General features: G+C 36.7%; 1 protein-coding gene across 2 annotated transcripts in view; it reads left to right on the forward strand.

Moving 5' to 3' along the window:
• REEP3 (receptor accessory protein 3) overlaps positions 1–25,938 on the forward strand; it is a 100,056-nt gene that overhangs the window by 15,280 nt on the left and 58,838 nt on the right. The window contains exon 1 of one of the 2 annotated variants that reach the window (XM_057505907.1): positions 12,198–12,382. The exons of the other annotated variant lie outside the window; for it this stretch is intronic. Coding sequence (XP_057361890.1) covers positions 12,351–12,382 — 32 coding nt within the window. The 5' untranslated portion in view covers positions 12,198–12,350. Of the gene's footprint in view, positions 1–12,197; positions 12,383–25,938 lie in introns of those variants that run through there. 2 annotated transcript variants of the gene reach the window in all.

Consider the following 25,938-nt stretch of genomic DNA (forward strand, 5'->3'; position numbering starts at 1 on the left):
GATGAGTTAAGAATATCTATTTTCATAGAGATGCTTTGAGTTCTTCATTTAGCATCAAACTCAGAAAGCCACTATACTGTATTTAAAACCTTGAAACACCTTTCCCAGATCCCATTCCCAAAGGTTCAGACTTACTTGACCTGGGATAAGACCTGTACATCCTTAGTTTTTAAACTGTCTGAGTGATTGGAATGTACAGTCAGGTTTAAAAACCTTTACACTAGAGATTACAAGACAAAATCTGGTGATGATTTTTTTTCGAGTAATAGTGTTGGGAAACTATCACCGAATTGAGATGCTTAATATTGTAACCCTTTTTAAGACATGGAAACAAAAATTGAAAAATATCTTTAGTTTGATTTTCAGTGATTTCATGATATTAAAACAAGGAAGTTTGAAAATAATCTGACACTTAGCAAAGAGCCAACATTAGTGGTCTATCAAGAAGTAATTTTTCCAGACAAACTTGATTGGCTTTTTTAGATTGAATTAGAGAAGTATTAGAGGAAACGAATGTAGTAGATGAAATTTCTGGATTTTATTACAACATTCTCTGTAATAGTACTTAATGCAATTCAACTTGGAAATGTATTTCATATTCCTAGTTAGCATGTGAACAAAGTCTAGCAAACAGTAAAATATCACATTTCTCATATTGGCTGAATAGGACATAAGCAACAGTACATAATTTATGCCCCCTTAAAAAGATCATTTGTAAAATTTCTTGGTGTAGGACTTTATGTTTATTTTTAGTTAAATTCATCAAAATCATTCCATGCCTTTAAAAGCATCCCCAGTATTAATAGTGTAGGTTAGGATGTGTTCTATCTCTTGGTTCAGAAAATAAATAGGTAATGAAAATCTGCAGACAAGAGAAGATGGGAGGAAGCACTGGACAAATTTCATCTTTTATAGCAAAAAGACAGATGCTGTTTAGAGTTGAAATGCCAGACTTTCATAATCCTTTCCTTAGAGTCAAATGATTGCATTAGACTTTGACATTTGTACTCTTTAGGTAAAATTTTACTTATCCTTCCAGTTTTACTTCTCATTTGTTAAATTTAAGCAAAATTAGAGTTTTTATTTTAAATGCTGTCTATTTTAGGACCCCATTTTATATACTTTTATCTCTTCTTTCTCTAATAAAACTGAAAGGTGTTTGGATCATCAAATGTTCTCACTGATTATTCCTGGATAGTGGATCTGGGGATGATTTTAAGATTTTGGGGGGTAATATTTCTGTAATAAATATGAATCATATCTCTTAAAAAACTTATTTAAACCAAACATGTTGCTTTTTAAAGTAAATATTTAATTCATTTACAATTCAAATAAAATTTCCCTCAGAAAAATAAATGCCTTTATTTTATAGTCTCGACTTTTAATACCAACCATAAGTGAAATCTTTGAAGTGCTGGTCTTAGAATAGCTCCTGTGTGTACAAAACAAACTAAAATACTAGCATATCTATGTAACCTTATGATTTTAATTTTCCAAAGTTTTTTTAAGGGGAGGGATTTGTGACTAGCTCTTTTCTGGAGGTTCATACGATTCTAGATTTCCCATAGAACCCTAGGGTTTGCTTACTAAGAATTAGTTTTTCTTAAACAGATGAAAATGAGACATTGTACAAAGCAGAATGAATTTTCCTTGAATTCTACATTAAAACAAAAAGAAAGTGGTAGCATTTGAACCCAAATAAAAGCACTATTAGCTAGAGAAGTATAACCACCTACCAATATATAACTTAATAGGAAGTGATGGTCTTTATTCTAACATTTATTGTACAATGAAAAGCACTTTTTAAAGGCTAAGAAACCCTCCAGTTATATTGAAGAAAGAACTGCATATTTAGTTTATTTTAAGTTCAGTTGGTAGCATTTTATATGAAGTTTAAGTTCTTTAAGATTTCATAATAAAGATGTCTCAATGAAGGATAAAGAATATTTCTTTCTGCCACCTTAAATGGCACTGCCTTATAGACCAGCATAAAAAAATATTCAATTTCTTCCTTCAGGCATCTTTGAAATTTTTTTTAATTAATTTGTTTTGTTGTCATTAATGTGCAATTACATGAAGAATATTATGTTTACTAGGGTCCCCCCTTCACCAAACCCCCCCACACATACCCCATTACAGTACTGTCCATCAGCGTAGTAAGATGCTGTAGAATCACTACTTGTCTTCTCTGTGTTGCACAGCCCTCCACATGCCCCACCCCCACATTATACATGCTAATCGTAATGCCCCCTTTCTTTCACCCTACCCTTATCCCTCCCTTCCCTCCCTTTCTCCTCAGTCCCTTTCCCTTTGGTAACTGTTAGTCCATTCTTAGGTTCTATGATTCTGCTGCTGTTTTGTTCCTTCAGTCTTTCTTTGTTCCTATAGTCTTTGGGTTAGAAGTGAGTCTCTTGTAAGCAGCATAGAGATGGGTCTTGCTTTTTTATCCATTCTATTATTCTGTGTCTTTTGATTGGTGCATTCAGTCCATTTAGATTTAGGGTGATTATTGAAAGATATGTACTTATTGCCATTGCAGGCTTTAGATTTGTGGTTGCCAAAGGTTCAAGGTTAGCTTCTTTAGTATCTTACTGTCTAACTTACCTCGCTTATTGAGCTATTTTAAACACTGTCTGGTCATTCTTTATTTTTCTCCCTTCTTATTCCTCCTCCGTTCTTTATATGTTGGTTGTTTTACTCTGTGCTCTTCTGTGCTTCCCTCAACTGCTTTTGTGGGTAGTTGATTTTATTTTTTGCCTTAGTTAGTATTTGGTTCGTCTGCTTTCTTTGCTGTGATTTTATTTTCTCTGGTAACATCTATTTAGTCTTAGGAGTGCTCCCATCTAGAGCAGTCCCTCTTAAATACCCTGTAGAGGTGGTTTGTGGGAGGCAAATTCCCCCAACTTTTGCTTGTCTGGGAATTGTTTAATCCCTCCTTCATATTTAAATGATAGTCTTGCCGGATACAGTATTCTTGGTTCAAGGCCCTTCTGTTTCATTGCATTAAATATATCATGCCATTCTCTTCTGGCCTGTAAGGTTTCTGTTGAGAAGTCTGATGATACCTGATGGGTTTTCCTTTGTAGGTGACCTTTTTCCTCTCTCTAGCTGCCTTTAAAACTCTGTCCTTGTCCTTGACCTTTGCCATTTTAATTATTATGTGTCTTGGTGTTGTCCTTCTTGGGTCCTTTCTGTTGGGAGTTCTGTACACTTCCGTGGTCTGATCGATTATTTCCTCCTCCAGTTTGGGGAAGTTTTCAGCAATTATTTCTTCAAATACACTTTCTATCCCTTTCTCTCTCTTCTTCTTCTTCTGGTACCCCTATAATGCAGATATTGTTCCTTTTGGATAGGTCACACAGTTCTCTAAATAATGTTTCATTCCTGGAGATCCTTTTATCTCTCTCTGCATCAGCTTCTATGCATTCCTGTTCTCTGGTTTCTATTCCATCAGTGGCCTCTTGCATTTTATCCATTCTGCTTATAAATCCTTCCAGAGTTTGTTTCACTTCTGTAATCTCCCTCCAGACTTCATCCCTTAGCTCTTGCGTATTTCTCTGCAGCTCCATCAGCATGGTTATGAGCTTTATTTTTAATTCTTTTTCAGGAAGACTGGTTAAGTCTATCTCCTTCCCAGGGTTTGCCTCTGTGATCTTGGTCTGTATCATTTTCTTCTGCCTTTTCAAGGTGAATGATATATTTGTGGGGAGCTGGCGCATGTGTTGGGTAAGAGAAAGCCCCTTCTTGCCAGTTTGTGGCCTTCCTCTCCTGGGAGAACAGCGGCCTCTAGCAGCTTGTGCTGGGCAGCTGCGTGCAGACAGGGTTTCTGATCTTGCCCAGCTGCTATGGAGTCTATTTAGCTCTGCATTTCCTGTGGGCGTGGCCTGCCTCAGGCTGCTTCTCCAAGATGGCGGAGCCGCGTTGGAGGGGGAACAGGCAGGAGGCTGTTTATCGCTGTGAGGGGCCGCTGAGCTGCACTGTGTGGGTTCGGGTGCCCAGAGTTCCCCAGGATTCCCTGCTGCTGGGCTAGGTGTCCTGGGGCACTTGCGTCCAGCTCTGGAGTCCCTGTCCCTTTAAGACTTTCAAAAAGCACTCGCTTTTCTTTGTCCCAGGGCGCCGGCTGCGGGGACCCACTCACAGGTCTTACTGTCATGTTTCCCTAGTTTCCAGCACCCCACGCAGCACGCATGACTTGAAAATATGATGTTTTTATCTTATGAATAAAAACTGAAATGTGGATCCAAAATTATTATAATTTCATAAAAATTTCAAAGATGGAGAGAACCAAGATGGCGGCTTGAGTAGAGCAGCAGAAATCTCCTCCCAAAACCGTATATATTTTTGAAAATACAACACATACAACTATTCCTAAAAGAGAGACAAGAAGACACAGGACAACAGCCAGACTACATCCACACCTGCGAGAACCCAGCGCCTCACGAAGGGGGTAAGATACAAGCCACAGCCCGGCAGGACCCAAGCGCCCCTCACCCCAGCTTCTGGTGGGAGGAGAGGAGTCGGAGCAGCGAGGGAGAGGGAGCCCAGGACTGCTAAATAGCCAGCCCTAGCCATCCGCACTGGTGCACAGACACAAAGTGCAAGGTGCGCTGGATACTAGGGAAACAGGACAGTAAGACCTGTGAGCAGGTCCACACAGCCAGCACCCCTGGGACAAAGAAAAGCGAGTGCTTTTTGAAAGTCTTAAAGGGACGGACCCCACAGCTGGACGGAAGCATCCCCAGACACTTAGACCAGTGGCTGGGAATCACAGGGAACACCAGGCACCCTAACCTCTTGGGCGGCAGCACGGCTTGGCGGCCCCTCACGGCGATAAACAGCCTCCCGCCTGTCTCCCCTCCAACGCGACTCCTCCATATTGGAGCAGCAGACTGAGGCTGGCCACGCCCTTAGCAACCGCGGAGCTTAACTCCACAGCAGCCAGGCAGGAATCAGAGGCCCCTTCTGCATGCAGCTGCCCAGCACAAGCTGCTAGAGGTAGCTGTTCTCCCAGGAGAGGAAGGCCACAAACCAGCAAGAAGGGATGTTCTCCCAGCCGACACACGGAGCCAGACCCACACAACTACCTCTATTGCCATGAAAAGGCAAAAGAATTTGATACAGACCAAAATCACAGGGTCAACCCCTGAGAAGGAGACAGACCTAACCAATCTTCCTGAAAAAGAATTCAAAATAAAGTCATAACCATGCTGATAGAGCTGCAGAGAAATATACAAGAGCTAAGGGATGACATGGGATGACTTCCGGAGGGAGATTACAGAAATGAAACAATCTCTGGAAGGATTTATTAGCAGAATGAATAAGATGCAAGAGGCCATTGATGGAATAGAAACCAGAGAACAGGAACGCATAGAAGCTGATGCAGAGAGAGATAAAAGGATCTCAAGGAATGAAACAATATTAAGAGAACTGTGCAACCAATCCAAAAGGAACAATATACGCATTATAGGGGTACCAGAAGAAGAACAGAGAAAAAGTGATAGAAAGTGTATTTGAAGAAATAATTGCTGAAAACTTCCCCAAACTGGGGGAGGAAATAATCAATCAGACCACAGAAGTACACAGAACTCCCAACACAAGGGACCCAAGGAGGACAACACCGAGACACATAATAATTAAAATGACAAAGGTCAAGGACAAGGACAGAGTTTTAAAGGCAGCTAGAGAGAGGGAAAAGGTCACCTACAAAGGAAAACCCATCAGGCTATCATCAGACTTCTCAACAGAAACCTTAAAGGCCAGGAGAGAATGGCATGATATATTTAATGCAATGAAACAGAAGGGCCTTGAACCAAGAATACTGTATCCGGTAAGACTATCATTTAAATATGAAGGAGGGATTAAACAATTCCCAGACAAGCAAAAGTTGAGGGAATTTGCCTCCCACAAACCACCTCTACAGGGTATTTTAGAGGGACTACTCTAGGTGGGAGCACTCCTAAGACTAAATAGATGTTACCAGAGAAAATAAATTCACAGCAAAGAAAGCAGACGAACCAAATACTAACTAAAGGCAAAGAATAAAATCAACTACCCACAAAAGCAGTTAAAGGAAACACAAAAGAGCACAGAATAAAACAACCAACATATAAAGAACGGAGGAGGAGGAATAAGAAGGAAGAAAAATAAAGAATGACCAGACAGTGTTTAAAATAGCTCAATAAGCAAGTTAAGTTAGACACTAAGATACTAAAGAAGCTAACCTTAAACCTTTGGTAACCACGAATCTAAAGCCTGCAATGGCAATAAGTACATATCTTTCAATAATCACCCTAAATGTAAATGGACTGAATGCACCAATCAAAAGACACAGAATAATAGAATGGATGAAAAAGCAAGACCCATCTCAATGCTGCTTACAAGAAACTCACCTCAAACCCAAAGACATACACAGACTAAAAGTCAAGGGATGGAAAAAGGTATTTCATGCAAGCAACAGGGAGAAAAAAGCAGGTGTTGCAGTACTAGAATCAGACAAAATAGACTTCAAAACAATGAAAGTAACAAGAGATAAAGAAGGACATTACATAATGATAAAGGGCTCAGTCCAACAAGAGTATATAATATAAACATATATGCAACCAACACAGGAGCACCAGCATATGTGACACAAATACTAACAGAAATAAAGGATGAAATACAATGCAATGCATTCATGTTAAGAGACATCAACATGCCACTCTCTCCAAAGGATAGATCCACTGGACAGAAAATAAGTAAGTACACAGAAGCACTGAACAACACACTAGAACAGATGGACCTAATAGACATCTATAGAACTCTACATCCAAAATCGACAGGATACACATTCTTCTCAAGTGCACATTGAACATTTTCCACAATAAACCACATACTAGGCCACAAAAAGAGCCTCAATAAATTCCAAAAGATTGAAATTCTACCAACCAACTTTTCAGACCATAAAGGTATAAAGTATAAAGAATTGTACAAAGAAAACAAAAAGGCTCACAAACACTTGGAGGCTTAACAACATGCTCCTAAATAATCAATGGATCAACAAACAAATTATAATAGAGATCCAGCAATATATGGAAACAAATGACAACAACAACACTAAGCCCCAACTTCTGTGGGACACAGCAAAAGCAGTCTTAAGAGGAAAGTATATAGCAATCCAGGCATACTTAAAGAAGGAAGAACAATCGCAAATGAATAGTCTAACATCACAATTATTGAAATTGGAAAAAGAAGAGCAAATGAGGCCTAAGGTCAGCAGAAGGAGGGACATAATAAAGATCAGAGAAGAAATAAATAAAATTGAGAAGAATAAAACAATAGCAAAAATCAATGAAACCAAGAGCTGGTTCTTTGAGAAAATAAACAAAATACATAAGCCTCTAGCCAGACTTATTAAGAGTAAAAGAGAATCAACACAAATCAACAGAATCATAAATGAGAAAGGAAAAATCACAACAGACTCCACAGAAATACAAAGAATTATTAGAAACTACTATGAAAACCTATATGCTAACAAGCTGGAAAACCTAGAAGAAATGGACAACTTCCTAGAAAAATATAACCTTCCAAGGCTGACCAAGGAAGAAACACAAAATCTAAACAAACCAATTACCAGCAAAGAAATTGAAGTGGTAATCAAAAAACTACCAAAGAACAAAACCCCCGGGCCAGATGGATTTACCTCAGAATTTTATCAGACATACAGAGAAGATATAATACCCATTCTCTTTAAAGTTTTCAAAAAAATAGAAGAGGAGGGAATACTCCCAAACCCATTCTATGAAGCCAGCATCACCCTAATACCAAAACTGGCAAAGACTCCACCAAAAAAGAAAATTACAGACCAATATCCCTGATGAACGTAGATGCAAAAATACTCAACAAAATATTAGCAGACCAAATTCAAAAATACATCAAGAGGATCATACACCACAACCAAGTGGGGTTCATCCAGAGATGCAAGGATGGTATAACATTTGAAAATCCATCAACATCATCCACCACATAAATAAAAAGGACAAAAACCACATGATCATCTCCATAGATGCTGAAAAAGCATTCGACAAAATGCAACATCCATTCATGATAAAAACTCTCAATAAAATGGGCATAGAGGGCAAGTACCTCAACATAATTAAGGCCATATATGATAAACCCACAGCTAACATCATACAGAACAGCGAGAAGCTGAAAGCTTTTCCTCTGAGATTGGGAACAAGACAGGGATGCCCACTCTCCCCACTGTTATTTAACATAGTACTGGAGGTCCTAGCCACAGCAATTAGACACAATAAAGAAATACAAGGAATCCAGATTGGTAAAGAAGAAGTCAAACTGTCACTATTTGCAGATGACATGATATTGTACATAAAAATCCCTAAAGACTCCACTCCAAAACTACTAGAACTGATATTGGAATACAGCAAAGTTGCAGGATACAAAATTGACACACAGAAATCTGTGACTTTCCTGTACACTAACAATGAACCAATAGAAAGAGAAATCAGGGAAACAATTCCATTCACAATTGCATCGAAAAGAATAAAATAACTAGGAATAAACCTAACCAAAGAAGTGTGAAAGACCTATACCCTGTAAACTATAAGACACTCTTAAGAGAAATTAAAGAGGACGCTAACAAATGGAAACTCATCCCATGCTCTTGGCTAATAATAATTAATATCATCAAAATGGCCATCCTGCCCAAAGCAATATACAGATTTGATGCAATCCCTATCAAATTACCAAAAACATTCTTCAAAGAACTGGAACAAATAGTTCACAAATTCATATGGAAACACCAAAGACCCCAAATAGCCAAAGCCATCCTGAGTAACAAGAATAAAGTGAGGGGAATCTCACTCCCCAACTTCAAGCTCTACTACAAAGCCATAGTAATCAAGACAATTTGGTACTGGCACAAGAACAGAGCCACAGACCAGTGGAACAATAGAGACTCCAAACATTAACCCAAACATATATGGTAAACTAATAGATGATAAAGGAGCCATGGACATACAGTGGGGAAATGACAGTCTTCTCTTCAACAGATGGTGCTGGCAAAACTGGACAGCTACATGTAAGAGAATGAAACTGGATCACTGTCTAACCCCATACACAAGAGTAAATTCGAAATGGATCAAAGACCTGAATGTAAGTCATGAAACCATAAAACTCTTAGAAAAAAACATAGGCAAAAATCTATTGGATATTAACATGAGCGACTTTTTCATGAACATATCTCCCCGGGCAAGGAAAAGAAAAGCAAAAATAAACAAGTGGGACTACATCAAGCTGAAAAGCTTCTGTACAGCAAAGCACCATCAATAGAACAAAAAGGTACCCTACAGTATGGGAGAATATATTTGTAAATGACAGATCCAATAAAGGCTTGACATCCAAAATATATAAAGAGCTCACCCACCTCAACAAACAAAAAACAAATAATTCAATTAAAAAATGGGCAGAGGAGCTGAACAGACAGTTCTCCAAAGAAATTCAAATGGCAAACAGACACATGAAAAGATGCTCCACATTGCTAGTTATCAGAGAAATGCAAATAAAAACCACAATGAGATATCACCTCACACCAGTAAGAATCGCCACCATCCAAAAGACAAACAACAACAAATGTTGGCGAGGTTGTGGAGAAAGGGGAACCCTCTTACACTGCTGGTGGGAATGTAAATTATTTCAACCATTGTGGAAAGCAGTATGGAGGTTCCTCAAAATGCTCAAAATAGACACACCATTTGACCCAGGAATCCCACTTCTAGGGATTTACCCTAAGAATGCAGCAGCCCAGTTTGAAAAAGACAGATGCACCCCTATGTTTATCGCAGCACTATTTACAAAAGCCAAGAAATGGAAGCAACCTAAATGTCCATCAGTAGATGAATGGATAAAGAAATGTGGTACAGATACACAATGGAATATTATTCAGCCATAAGAAGATAACAAATCCTACCATTTGCAACAACATGGATGGAGCTAGAGGGTATTAAGCTCCGTGAAATAAGCCAAGCAGAGAAAGACAAATACCAAATGATTTCACTCATATGTGGAGTATAAGAATAAAGAAAAACTGAAGGAACAACAGCAGAATCACAGAACCCAAGAATGGACTAACAGTTACCAAAGGAAAAGGGAGTGGGGAGAATGGGAGGGAAGGGAGGGATAAGGGTGGGGAAAAAGAAAGGGGGTATCACGATTAGCATGTATAATGTGGTGGGGAGGAATTGGGATGGCTGTGCAACACAGAAGAGAAGCAGTGATTCTACAACATCTTACTATGCTGATGGACAGTGACTGTAATGGGGTTTTGTGGGGGGGACTGTGTGAAGGGGGTCCCTAGTAAACATAATGTTCTTCATTTAAATGTAGATTAATGATGACAAAATAAAAAAAAATTAAAAAGAACCCTTTATTATATCTCATAATTCTGTGCTGTATAAGAAAGGAAATTGGCTTTAATCTTTCTAATGTTATCACATGGCAAACTTGTTATTACATGTTTAGAATTATTTTTTAAAACTATTTCGTGCATTAATTTATTTTATTCTCCAAACTATTAGACCAAGGTCTTCAATTTGGTGGTGGAATAACAGAATTTACAGGTGTTATCTTTAAGTATTTAACTCAGTTTTTTTCCATGTATGCAAACCACACTTTCTCTTTTTCACTTTCTTTTAAACTGAGAAGTTCTAAGATGATTTGATTAAGTTACCTCTATTTGATCAATAAGAGAGTAAAACTGTTTCTAAGTGAAGAGGAAAATAGATAATTTGTCAGTTCTTAGATAATCATGAGTAGCTAAATTTTAGCTTACTAAAAATGTGCTTTGATTGTTAAAGAATAAATCTCTTAGGAAACAATCTTAACAGGTTTAAACATTTGTGTTGAAGAAAGTATTTCTCAAAATTAATTTTTTTCCTGAGTGATGAATAAGGTCACACATGATTTATTATAATACTATTGCTAACAAACAATACTTGGAGGGGTGTTCATTTTGTGACTCTTGTTTCTTTATAGCTGATATGTGTTTGTTTTAAAAAGAAATTGTTGGAATTTGTCCAGCCTCTCTTTTATGCCCCATCCCTGAAGGAAGCTGTATGATATTTAAAGTATATTTCATTCTGTTGCTATGGAAACATTAATAAATAAAATAAATAAAAGGTAAACCTTTGGCATTAACCAATAACAAAAACATTCTGTGAAAAATTTTTTTTAGTGAAGCAAATACATTTTAAACAAATTGAGAGTAGATGCTCTCTATAAAATAGGGATGAATCAGAAATTAGGAAAATCATCATCCCAATGAATGTAATAACTTTGGGAAATATTACTGCTTTTGACTTTATGGCTTAATAAATTATGATAAAAAGACAACATTGTGTGTCAGATTGACAATTAAAATTGCCAACAATACATGTGTTTAGCTGAGTGATTATACTTAGCCCACCAGAAAAAAATGTTACTGCTGTCATAGTTTTCTAATCCAAAATGGCCATCACATTGTTTAAAAGCCATAAAAGAAAGTCATAGGACTGTCAGATTGAATATTTAGCCCTCTGTCAGTTTCTTTGTCACTTTTTCATTTTCTCTCCTCAGCTTGGGCTTTATTGGTATGTTAGATTGTGCATACAAAAGATTTCACTCTGCCCTTCTATGCACAGTAAAGAAGTTTTGGTTCATTTTCTTCTGCAAATATTTATTGAGCACCTAGCATGCATCAGAGTGTGTTCTAGGTGGATACAGAACTAAACATGGCACAGTTTTTCTCCTAAAGTAACACCTGACACACCAACAGTAGATGGGAAATGCCAGTGAACATAATATTGTGGGACAATAACACTGGCTAATGTTTGAGGATTGTGTACTGTGTGCCTGGCATTGTACAGGGCTTAACTCTAATGATCACAACAAGGTAGTTACTGTTATTGCATCATACGGAAAAGCAAACAGGCACAGAAAAGTTAATGACTTGTCCAAAGTCACCCTGCTAGTAGTGTCATGTCACGTATATGCAGGGTGCTGTGGGAACAGGGAGGAGGGGTTACTCACCCAGAGGAGAATTCCCTCTTCAAAGTGATCCTCCTTGGAAAATATGGAAAAAATATGGCAAGACACAGAAATAATAACATGACTCTCGTGGGAAACAGCAGGTAGTTCAGTATCATTGGAAGACTGAGTTGCAAAATATGAGATTAGAGATGTCAGAAAAATCACATCAATTAGGTCTAACCTTACATAACCTGATGAGGAATTTTCTTTACTGAAAAAACAAGGAAAAGAAGTTGAAAGATTTTAATGATACTGTGGGCTGGAAACAGTACTAAGAACAGATAGTCCCCATGAAAAAGAAGAGCCCAGAATTAAAGTTGAGGTAAGTGTTTGGGGCCTGGGGAGAGAGATGAGATATTTAGGGGGGAATTTGGCAAAGCTTAATGATTCGATGCGAAAATAAAGGAATTTCACATGTCTGGCTTGGATTACTTGAGTGGGAGGTGTCTCCATTTTGTGAGATGGGAAATATGAGAGGAAGAACAGGTTTAGAGAAGAAAAGGAATAATGAGATTGAACACAACAGCAGTAACTACAAGGTGTTGAACTAAGAGAGAAGGGTGGTCAGAGCACTTAGAGAAGCACAGAGGTAGGTGGATGTTAATGGTAATGTTCTCATTTTAATTTGGTTATTGGGTTCACATGTGTTAGACTTAATATTTTCATGTATGTTGTATATTCCAGTATAGATCAAATTTACATAGTTTTAAAAGTAACATTTGGTATAACTGCTGTAGAAAGAAATACACCCTAGTGCCTTAGGATTTTTAGAATACTTCCCAGTACTCCTTATATGGATATGCATTAGGATTTAGTTAAATGCCCCTAAAACAGACCATTTATGTATTCCTCTTTCCATACATTACAAATTAAAAAAACAAAACTATTGGATCAATGGCCAACAGAAGAGACTATCACCTGCCACTTTGTGGTAGTTATCATGTGGTAGATTAATCTCCATGGCTGTCTTAATTTTTAACAAATACAAGGAAGACAGTTGGCTACTTGGAAAAAAATAAAACTTCATTTACATTGCTTATGGTTATTAAGAGCCATACTTCACCATATTATGTTTCAGTTAAAAGATGAAGTATCTTGTTTGGAATAGAGTTTTCATTTAGACTCAAGGAAACTTGGCATTTTAAGTAAAGATGTTAGTTAGGGAAGGTGTTGGTGAGAAGTTGACATTTATTTGAACAAAGACTTGAAGGAGGTGGGGGCATTAGCCATACAGATCCTAGGGAAGAACTTCCCAGGAAGGGAGCTGACCCAGTGCAAGCCCCAAGATAGGGCTGTGCTAAGTAAGCTCAAGCTCAGTGTGGCAGTGGTTTGACTAGAGATGTAGGCCACTCTTAAGGACATTGGAGTTGACTCTGAGTGAACTGGGAGGCCACTGGAGGGTTATGAGCAGAGGAGTGATATCAGATTTTATTTCGAAAGATTGCTCTACCAAAGTAGTAACTCTAGCATCTTACTGTGCTGATGGACAGTGACTGCAAATGGGGGAGGGGAGGACTTGATAATATGGGTGAATGTTGAAACCACAATGCTGCTCATGTGAAACCTTCGTAAGATTGTATATCAATGACACCTTGAAAAAAAAAAAGATTGCTCTACCATGAAGAACAGACTGTAAAGGGGCAAGGATGGGCCTGAAAATCAGTTAGGAGGCTATTTTAATAAACAAGTGAGAGATGCATGGTTATTTGGACCAGGTTGTTGGCAGTCATCAGATTCTGAACTCTGATTCCCAGAGGACGTTTAACAGATTGGTTGTTGACACATTGATGAAACTGAATGAGTTCACATAGGGAGTGAGTATACCTAGAGAAGAACAGTAGCAAGTTATTCCTAAAATGTATATGGAAATGAAAAAGACCAAAAGCAGCCAAGATGATCTTGAAATAGAAAAGCAAAGAACTAAAGTAGTAGGATGACATACTTGATTAGATATTAATAGCAGAATGAGTTAATCAGATATCAAGATTATAAAGCTATAGTAATTAAGACAATGTGTTATTGGGGCAAGGAAATAGGAATAGGGCAGTGAAAGAGCATAGGATCTAGAAAGAGTCCCATTCATGTACGGATACTTGTTTTGTGACAAAGGTGACACCACAGAGCAGTGGGAAAAGCATTGGTCCTATGTCAGTTGATATTTATATATGGATATAATAGTCCTAACTCAGATGATACACAAAATCAGTTCGTCTGATAACAGATAAAAAGTGAAATAAGGTTTCAAGAAAATGTAGAAAAACATCTTTATGATTTTGAAATGAGGAAAGGCAATCTCAAACAGGACACAAAAAGCATTTGTCATAAAGGAAAAGACAATGATAAATTGAAACAGACTAAAATTAAGCACTTCTCTTCAACAAAAGACACCATTAGAGTGAAAAAAGGAGGCAGAGTGGGAGAAAATATTTGTAATGTATGAAGGTGACAGATAGCTTCTATTCAAACTCTATAAAGAAAAATGGACAAGGGACTTCAGCCTAAAAGGCGGGAAGGGGAAACATACAAATAGCCAAGAAACATGGTAAAAGGACCTCTTATTTCTCTGGAGTGGTGGTAACATTACATAATGCTAAGCCACATTTCCATCCTCTTTATATGTCTTTGGAAAAAGAACTAGAGCTTTATTTGTATTACTGAATCTTTAACATTGAATAGAAATTGACATTGTTCGAAGTTAGTCTAAAATTTGAGTGGCTATTGATTTAAAACAAATGAAAACCTGTTCTTGAACATGGATTACTATTTTAAGAAAAGCCCTCCTATCATAAGCACAGATAATAATAGTTCCACTCATTCATAACCTCTTTATTAAAAGTTGATGCTTTTGGCCTTGCTGCTAACACTGTGAGCATGAGAGACCGAGTAGAAAAATACCAACAAGAAAACTAACATTTGATGTCTTAAAAGAAACATGATCACTGGAGAAGGAGAATGCAGAAACTATTCTATATACAAAATGCATGTTTTCTTATAATGTTTCAAAATTTATTTTGCCTTCTTTTCAAGGACGTAACCGAAAGGTAGAGGCTGCCATGAGTGGCAGTTATTGTCATAAGAGGAAGGTTTTCATGAGATGGCCCTGGGATCCAAGGTAACCAGCATGTATTTAGCTGGGACTGGAAGTGATAAAGATGGAAAAGCATCTGTGTTTAGAATGCTCCAATGAGCAATCAGCACTCTCCTGAGATGACCCTTTACTGTTGCTAGGCACTCATTTCTGTATCTGGTGTGGGTGGCAACATTATGTAATGCTGAACCACATTTCCACCCTCTTTATATATTTGTTGGGGAAAGAATCACAGCTTCCTAGTGTTTCATTTTATACTATTAAATTTGGGGTATTAAATAGAAATTGAGATTGTTCAAGTTGGCCTGAAATTTGAGTAGCTATAAGTTTCAAGAAAAAAAAGAAAGAAAACTGTCCCTGAACATGAAACTGCTTTTTTAACAAAAGCTCTTTCACCATAAGCATCCAATGTTAGGAACTCTCATGTATAGCAATAGTTAGGTAATTGATTTACATAATTCACATGAGATATAGGGAACTCCCATCTCCTACTTACATCCTCCAACCCTAGAAATGTCTGGTAAGAGATTGATTTACTTTCTTCTTGCAGATTTTTCAGATTGTCCTTTATATATTTAAATTTTCAGAGGCTTTGTTCTAAAGAACAATTTAGAGTTTCACTTTCAGCAGTCTGGTGGACAAAATGTAACCTATGAGCCCTCTCATTGAAAACATGGAAAATACTACATAAAATATTTATTTACATTTAACGTTTTCTAAACACCAGTGATGAAAGATATTAAGACCATGAGTATTCTTATAAATAAAATATTAGTCAAACATAACCAATCAAAAAGTTGACAACCAAAGAATATTATATGAATTTTTATATATAATGGTTGGGAATTGGAAATGTTTGATGGTGATCTCCTCTAGCAATCAAAATAAATGCCTGTTGAGTTACTGAAAAACAAGCAGAAATAACACCACTGAGCTGACTAGGAAGTGCAGACTGACCAGAGGCCAAACGCCCAACAAGGTAAAGGGAGCACTAAAGCTAGCTTTCACCTAAGGGCATTTCCTGAAACACGATGGCCCTGAGTTCTTTGTTTTACCTGTTCTCATGGGGCATGTTGGGACAGGAAACAAGGTCCAAGGGTCCATGCCACATAGGCAGTCTAATAGCATAAAACTAGAAACCAAAGAACTAGGTCTCATTAGTTCCAGAAAAGGCAAAGAGAGAGAGAACAGGTAGGACACTTAGAAAGTAGAGAATGTTAGATTTAAACCTAAATATGTTGGAATTACAACAAACATAAGTGGACTAACAGTTCTAATTAAAAGATTTTAACAGCATAACAAAACAAATCTGGTTACATATTTAGGAGATGATGTTCTCAAGCAAAAATCAACTGAATTATAAGAATAGATGAATCCACAATTATGGTAGGAATTTGACATAAAATATTTTTAATATTTTTGTCTTTAGTTCTTACTATTCCTCTTTTATATTTTTCTCTAGGAATGTGGTAGTTTGTTGATCTATGTTAGATAATCCCATTTTCTACATAATTACAGTCTTTCATTAAACTGAAACTTAACCCTTTCAGAATTTAATGAAAACACTTCTAAAATGCGTTTCATTCTTCCCTACCTTCTTTGTAAAAGTATTTCACTGCTTTCTGTTGATAAAAGTTAAATCTACAGAAAATTTGAAAGAGAACAATGAAGTCCATATACTCTTCACTAAGAATCACCTGTTTATGATTTGTCACAGCTGCTTTATCTTTCTCACCCTTTCTCTCACCTCCTCACCCATCAGTATTCTGCAGTATACAGCTTTTTGTTACTCATGGCTTTACTGAACCTTTTGAAGTAGGTTGCTTCAACAAATTGGTACTGTAACAATTAGATGTGCTTGTGCAAAAAAATGAGGCTACACAAAGACCTTAACACCTTTCACAAAATGACCTCAAAGTGAATCATAAATCTAAATATAAAATGCAAAACTATAAAAGTTCTAAAAGAGAACATAAGAGAAAATCTAAGTGACCTTGGTTTAGTGTTCATTTTTTAGATACAACACCAAAGTCATGCTCCATGAAAGAAAAAATATTGATAAATTGAGCTAAAAATTCTGCTCTGTTAAGAGAATGAAAAGACAAGCCACAGACTGAAAAAATATATATATATATATATATATATGTACAAGAAACACTTAAAACTCAAGAAACAAAAATAATGCAAATTTTTTAGAAAGTGGTCAAAATAAATGAATATACACTTCACCAAAAGAAGGTATACAGGTGGCAAATGCACATATGATGAAAAGATGCATTACATCCCATATGTCATTAGAGAAATGCCAATTAAAACAACGGTGAGATGCCACTACACACCTATTAGAATATCTAAAATCATAAAAATAGACAATACCAGTTGCTGGCAAGGATGCAAACAATAAAACTCTCATTCATTGCCATGGGAAGACAGCTTGGCTATTACAAAGCTGAACATACACCGTAGGATCTAGCAGTCACATACTTAACATATTTGTTCAGCTGAATTGAGGACATTAGGTCCACACAAAAACCTTGGAAGAATGTTCCTAACACTAAATACTAAAAGCAACCAAGTTGTCTTTTACTCTATAAATGGGTAAACAAATTGGTACATCTATACAATGGAACACTATACAGTGATAAAAAGGAATGGGCTATCAGGCCACACAAAGACATGAATGAATCTTAAATGCATATTGCTAAATAGCAGTCAAGTCTGAAAAGGCTAAATACTATGTGATTCTATATATATGACATTCTGTAAAAGACAAAACTATAGAGATTTTAAACAGCAGTGATTGCCTGGGGAAAGGGAATGTTAAATAGGTCAAGCACAAGGGTTTCCATAGGACAGTAGAACCATTACATATGGTGGATATGTGAAATTATGCATTTGTCAAAACCTATGCAACTTTAAGAGTGAACCTTAATAGATGCAGATTTAAAATAATCACTTAGATCACTTAGGAAGTTGATGGAAATAGGATGTGATACAGAATCTATATTACAAATGTATTAAACAACTGTTGGAGAGAATGGAGGGAAAAGGTGCAGATCTAAATAAGTTTGAAAATGATTGGAGGCTTTAAGACCAAAGTAAAAAAGAACTTCTCATAGCACTATACTCTAGGTGATGAAGTTGTATCCCAGAAGGTACATGTCAGCCATTTTGAAACCACTATACATGTATACTTGAATAGAACAGTAAGTAAATGTCTCTGACTGTTGCAATTGGTGGTTATAAATAAACAAGGGGAGGAAGTTAAATGGTCCATGTGGAGAAGAGAAAAGATGAGGGAGGGAGGCCTTGCCAGCAAAAAGCACACACAGCACTGAAGTAGAAATAGAAGTGTATTGAGGAAACAATGTTGTAAGATGTGGATTATATAAAACAGTGGTTTTCAAAGTATGTTCTGATGAATTCCTCAGGAGCTGGTCAGCAAAGGCATGAGAAGCCAACAATTGAAGTCTTTAAGCAAAGCAGTGCAATAAGCATATTAAGAAGACTGATTTGACAGAGGAGCCAGAGGCATGTATTGGGTAACTATTCAGTAAGTCAGATGGTTTGGTATGAACTTAAATGTATGATTGGCCACTTGTTTGAAAATAAAACAAGAGGATGGATGTGTGGACTCTCACCAATGGAAAACTGACAGGACTGGGTTACAGATTAGATGGATGTTGTATCCAGGGAAGGAGAAGTCAAAGATCCATCTAGTGATAGAACTGGGTAAGAGGTCAAAAGGTACAATCTTCCTGTTATAAAATAAATCATTGGGATATAATACAGTATGATGACTATAGTTAATAATACTGTGTTGAATGTTTGAAAGTTGCCACGAAAATAGATCTTAAAAGTTCTCATCACAAGAAAAAAAATTTTGTGACCATGTATGGTTAGTTACTTTCTTAGGATTCACTAAACTGGATAGCCTCTGTGCTTTGTAGGGGCACAGGGGAACCAGTATTATATTGAAATGCCCTTGATTCCTGTGGCACAGTGAAAAGTTCCATATCCAGAGACTGGATACTGGCCTCTGATGAGGTAGCATTCACATGGTAGTATTGTTAGGCATGGCATAGATTGGTGATGATGTGGCACCTAATTGGTGAGGATAAATTTCCCAGCAGGAGAATATCTGTTCTTGCTGACCTGGATCACCCTGAAACCCAGGGTTCAGCTTTATCCAGGAAAAGAAAATTGTCAAGGATTTACTGTCCAATCTCCCAAGTTAAATAGACTATAATAGATATGTACTTGCTCTCATTGTAAGAAAGATTTATCAAATATAAATGCAAATGTTTAAGTTTCACAAATATGCAACATTCCTATCAGCAAAATTCATAAACAAAATCAAGATAATTAGCCTAGAAAAATGTTGGTTAAGATATCAACAAGGACCTAGAATGAACAATATTTCAGTATTAATGAGGACACTTATTACCCAGATCTTGGTTTCAAATACATTCTCCAAGATAACAGAACCAGGGCTTCTTAGAGAATGGCTGATTCTAGGAATGAGGCAAGATGTATATAAGATGAGCCTGGACCATCTTCTAATACCAGTAGGTAACGAAATGCTTGAAAAAAAATTTTTTTTTAAATACTGACAGGTGAATGTCAAAGGGACAGAGCCAACTGAAAGAGATCCCAATGACCAAATCTGGAATGGTTTGGGCCACAAATTAAGCAGTATTGAATTAGAATCCAAAGTATACAATAAACATCCATGAGTCATACTGATAGAATGATTGAATAAATAAATGGAAGAGAACAGAAAAATCTCCCATGCAGAAGAATTCCAAATAATTTATGTAGATACTTGGCCCTTAAGTAAGCAAAGTGTAACTTGCCACTCCTTAACTATAGGCTGTATATAGTGACCTCCTTCCAAAAAGTATGGTTTGGGAAGTGGAGCAGGGTTTCGGGGAACATCTAGTAACATTATCGTACAAATGCAGCCAAGTTATCAAGGTTAACATCATCAGTTAGTTATGTTGATAGTACCCTTGATACATGATGAAAATAGCACATCATGTTTGTGAACTCCTCCCAAACACCTTTATCCCCAGTCTAACCCCGGCAGAAACATTAGACAAATCCCAATTGAAGGACATCCTAAAAAATACTTGATCAGCACTCCTCAAAACTATCACATCATCAAAAAATAAGGCTGGACATAAGAAGAAAACAAATCCTACCATTTGCAACAACATGGATGGAGCTAGAGGGTATTATGCTCAGTGAAATAAGCCAAGTGGAGAAAGACAAATACCAAATGATTTCACTCATCTGTGGAGTATAAGAACAAAAGAAAAACTGAAGGGACAAAACAGCAGCAGAATCACAGAACCCAAGAATGGACTAACAGTTACCAAAGGGAAAGAGACTGGGGAGAATGAGAGAGTAGGGAGGGATAAAGGTGGGGAGGAAGAAAGGGGCTATTATGATTAGCATGTATAATGTGGGGGGTGGGGGAAAGGGGAGAGCTTTGCAACACAGAGAAGACGTAGTGATTCTACATCTTGCTATGCTGATGGACAGTGACTGTAATGGGGTTTGTGGGGGGGACTTGGGGTAGGGGAGAGCCTAGTAAACATAATGTTCTTCATGTAATTGCAGATTAATGATAAAATAAAAAATAAATAAAAATAATAAAAAGACATGCACCCCTATGTTTATTGCAGCACTATTTACAATAGCCAAGATATGGAAGCAACTAAGTGTCCATCAGAAGACGAATGGATAAAGATGTGGCACATATACACAATGTAATACTATTCAGCCATAAGAAAGAAACAAATCCTACCATTTGCAACAACATGGATGGAGCTGGAGGATATTATGCTCAGTGAAATAAGCCAGGCAAAGAAGGACAAGTACCAAATGATTTCCCTGATTTTTGGAGTATAGCAATGAAGCAAAACTGAAGGAACAAAACAGCAGCAGACTCACAGACTCCAAGAAGGGACTAGCGGTTACCAAAGGGGAGGGGAGGGAAAGGGTGGGTGGGAAGGGAGGGAGAAGGAGATTGAGGGGTATTATGTTCAGTACACATGGTGTGGGGGGGTCACGGGGAAGACAGTGTAGCACAGAGAAGGCAAATAGTGACTCTGTGGCATCTTACTACACTGATGGACAGTGACTGCAATGGGGTATGTGGAGGACCTCGATAATATGGGTGAATGTAGTAACCACATTTTTTTTCATGTGAAACGTTCATAAGAGTGTACATCAATAATACTTTAATAAAAAAAATAAGTGGATGAAATAAAATTAATAAATAAAGGCTGGAGAAACTATGAGGAGCCTGAGACAAGACTAAATATAATAGTGTAGAGAGAGATCCCAGATGGTATCCTAGAATCAATATATGTAGAAAGTAAGCTAAACTGAATAGAGTATGGACTTTAATGAATACTAATGTATTGTTAATGGTTCATTAATTGTGCAAATGTACCATACTAATGTAAGATTTTAATCATAGGGGAAACTGGGTGTGATATGGGAACTCTATAATCATCAGAGTTTTTCTGTAAGTCTATACTGAAACTAAAATTTTAAATCTTAAAAGTTGAAGACATGACATTTCAGCCCTAATTACTGTGTCAAGGATACTTTTATGTAGCCATTAGTCACCTAAAAAATATAACAATAATATTAACATCTAAATTACAATTCATAATCAGATTGCCCAAGTTGCCTTAATACTTAAGTAGCTGCATTATTTTTCTTTTTTAAAAAAGGCACAGAATCCAATCAAGATCACCTATTGCATTTGTCATTTCTCTTTAGTCTCCTTAACATAAAATGGTCCCTGCGTGATGAGGAATTTTAACACCCCATTCTTTTCAATTAATAGATCAGCTGCAGTTTGTTTAATCACTTTTAGGTTTTAGGGAGCAAAAAACAGCAGTTACAATTGGTGGAGACTGTACCATTTCTCAAGAATGAGAGTAGGGTCATCTGAACTGTCTTTACTGAAACAATGAGTGATGTTTTGTAAGAGGCGGAGGGCTTGGTAGTGCCAGGCAGCCAGCATGCTGGCTACATACTCTGAATACTGATGTAAGAAATTAGGTGGTGGTATAGTTCTCATGACACATGTTTATTTGTTTTTTGTTTTTTTCTGTTGGTGAGTTGCCCAAGATAATATATAGTTCCCAGCTCTCTGATTTTCTTGTACAAAGAAAATACTGAGACATTCTCTAATCAGTTAACTATCTCAAAAGGATATAGAGAATATGTTAAAGTGATCTTACAAGGTTTAATTGTTCTGTTCTGGTTATTTTAGTAATTTAATTTCTGTTATTATTTGTTTGCTGTACAAAATAAGACGAAACTTTCCTTCAATCCTGTTACTGAAAGAATAGTAACATGAAGAGTGGTTATGAAAAAAGGGGGAGCTCAATATAAAGAGGGAGATCATGCTAGCTGTAGGGAGTGGCGTATGTAAGAAAAAATTACTCAGTTGGAGAATACTGGGGGTATTAGAAAGATTTGAGTAAATGAAATGAAGTAGTTTAAAATATATGAAAATACAATGTTTTGATTTCCAGATCATCACAGACTTAGTTTTAATCAAAATTAAAGACGAGCTTCCTTACAGAGGGCATGGTGCCTGGCTGCAGTATGCCATCAGTGATATCTACTTTTGTGTAATGGAGAGGATTTAAAAAGATTGTTTAAAAGCAGAATGTTAAATTCATTTTAGATTGGGTGGAGCCTAGAAAAGAATTGCTGCTCTCATTTGAGAGGTGACTATACAAATGACTAGCTTCGATTGCACAGTAGGTATGAATGTCCGATGGGTGGACTTCACAGCAATTTTAGATCTAAATTCAGTTCAGGGAAGTTCACTTCGTGGTCATATGAACCAGATAAAGTGTACAGAACAGGATAGAATCCATGTTTATGGCTTTCTTACTCGTTTTCTTATTTCTATAGAGGCATGCACTTAAGAGGGGGAATTCTCAACATTTTCAAAGTAGTTTGCATGTAACTTTTTCACCAAAACCTTTTTTAAAACCTTAGATTACAGCTGAACTCTCTTTATCTTTAATGTCTGTGGGGCTAATGCTAAGTTTGGGTTTCAACTAATCTGTGCTTAAGTGGCTAAATAAAGAAAAGTATTCCTCTGAGTTAAGAGTTACTCAGGAGTCAGGTTGGTCAGATGATATGATAATTCTTAACTCCAAGATAGCCACCTGACCAGTTTGATAGGAATTGGAGAGGGTGTGTTAATTTAAGTGGATATTATTCTATACAGATTTCATACACAAAAAATGGGCCTCAGATATCTCTTTGTATATGACAGCAGTATATGGGCAGGTTATGGTTATTTAGATACCTTCTGAATATTGGCTTCATTAAACTACCAGTATTGGGAATCTACTTGCTATGAGTTTATATTCATATGAAATACAAAGGTTTTTTTGGTATAGAGGAAAGACCCTAGGTCTTGAAACTGAAGTTCTTTGTTCATGATGTTTGCTGGGAACTTAATTTGTAAGAGCCTTCATATCTCTGACACACTTACCATTTGTAGAAATAGAGCAATAATACCTGTCCTGCCAATGAGTTTCTCATTTGTAATGACTCTCAGAGTGGAAAAATTACAGCTGGTAAACTGGGGAATGCTTTAGATTGTAGGGACCGTCATCTTTTAGCTATGTGGGCCATTCTGTGGACCTCTGCCCACAGGATGCCAAGTTACCTGAGTCCTTCAAGGGTTTGTAGCCTTTGGCTCTACATTGTACTCTGTGCTGAGTTTGGCATTCTTTCTAAGCATTTTTCTTTGGTTTGGGTCTAACACATAGTAGGATCCGGTGGTGTGGAAGAGTGGGGAAAGTGGCTAGGGTAGAGAGTGAGAAGATGATGAAGTACAAGTCCAATTTGCTGTGGATTGATTTCTTTGTCCTAGTTTTACCTTGAGCTTTCCTTCTGGAGTAGAAATTAGAAGTTCTGGAGTAAAATTAGAAGTTTAGCTCTGCATAAAATTCCAAGCTTCGTAGCTCTTGATAACTATAATTAAAATATGTATAAAGTCTTTCAAAGGAATTTTTACTGCCCTGTTCTCTCCTTGGCAGGTTTAAACTTGCATCATTTGTTGTAGAATTCAGGATTTGGGTTTTTCTCATGGGTCTAGCTTTTTCTTCCTGTATGTTATTTTCATATTTTTGTTTAAGGTTATAGTTACCTGGTAGCCACTTAACTATTGTTTTACTAAATGAGAATTTTCTACTAGGAGATATTCTTAGCAACAGATGTCTTCCTTGAAATTTCTAAAACAGCAGTACGTATTATTTTGGCAGTGATCATCCATGAACTTTTGTTACATGATGGCTGCTTAAACAGTGGCATGATGACTCATGTAGGAAGAATATATCCAGGTAGATTAGTGATCACTGGACCTTGCACAGGTTATAAACATTTAGCCTTAAACGAGGATAAATTTGTTATTTTCAGAGATTAATTAAATTTTATCAGTTTAGTTTACTTTATGTAACTCTTCTCTCTCCCTTATGATTTATTACATTTATTTAAGGATAAGTAAGGATAGAGTTTGGCAAAAGTCAAGATCATCTATATTAAATTTCATTTGCTTTGAAAAATCCAGTTAGACTGAAACCAGCTTACCTTACTTACAGCATATTGCTTAATTATAATCAGTTTTAATCCAAAACCAAAGTAAACATAATAATATCACACATTAGTTTGTTGAAGATGGAGAATTCGGAAATTGAAATTCTTGAACCCCTCTTCCAAAGATTCTCATTCCCAATTGATTGTTATACATAGACAGGTTTGGGGAACTGGACTATTCATAGATGTTCCTTTTCAAATAGTGCTGAAGGGCTTAGGATTCCTCAGGATTCTACAATCAATGAAATTAAGTTCTCTAAGGGCAACTTAATTGCATTTGTCTCTTATTTATTGAGGAAAGATTCCCTCTCGAGAAAAAATACTGCTGCTTTGGAAAAAGGTCAGAAAACTATTGTTGCCAGTTAGACTATTTCTAGGATACCTTATTTTTTAAGATTCTGATTCTATTTTGAAAATTCACCAGAGTTTGTATTAATATTAAAGACCTAATATTCAAACAGAATTGAAATGAGCTATAATGAAGAGCAGAAAACCTTTGTCCTCTCTTTATCCTGCATGAAGCCCTTTATTTTTTGGTTGCCATTATAGTCTGTCTTTTTGATTCACTAAATTCTCTGAATTCCCTCTACATATAGTGTTTCACTGTCTTTCTGATAAAAACATATTTTACTTTCTCTTAGCTAAAATTCATACAGGCAGTGGTATGCTAGTAATGCTTAACAACTGGGGGAAAGAGGACTGATTCATATTAATGCTAATTTTCATGACGTAAGTATTCCCTACAATAATGGCCTTCCTCAAGTTACCAACATGATGTCACTGAATGTGGGGCTGGGAAGAGCAGCACAACACACTTAGGGTTTCCACTATGGAGACAGAATAGCTGTAAATAGCTTAAAGACCATAGTAAAATATGAAATGATTAGGAATAAAATAATTAGGAAATAATGAACTTGAGTATTTACCATTTTGTTTTTAATATGTCATATATTTATTTTACTATAGGATACCCAAGAAACTGTTTTCATGCTTATCTTTGGGGAAACAGATTCTTTCAAAATGGGAGAAAACTTACTTTGCATTTTCTCCCTTATTCTGTTATTTAAATTAATTATCTATGTTAAATTTATGAGCAGCAACCACAAGAACAGTACTGAAGAAGCAGCTTTCCAGGTGGTTTG

Source organism: Manis pentadactyla, chromosome 8 (genome assembly GCF_030020395.1).
Source record: "Manis pentadactyla isolate mManPen7 chromosome 8, mManPen7.hap1, whole genome shotgun sequence".
NCBI classification, from domain to species: Eukaryota; Metazoa; Chordata; class Mammalia; order Pholidota; family Manidae; genus Manis; species Manis pentadactyla.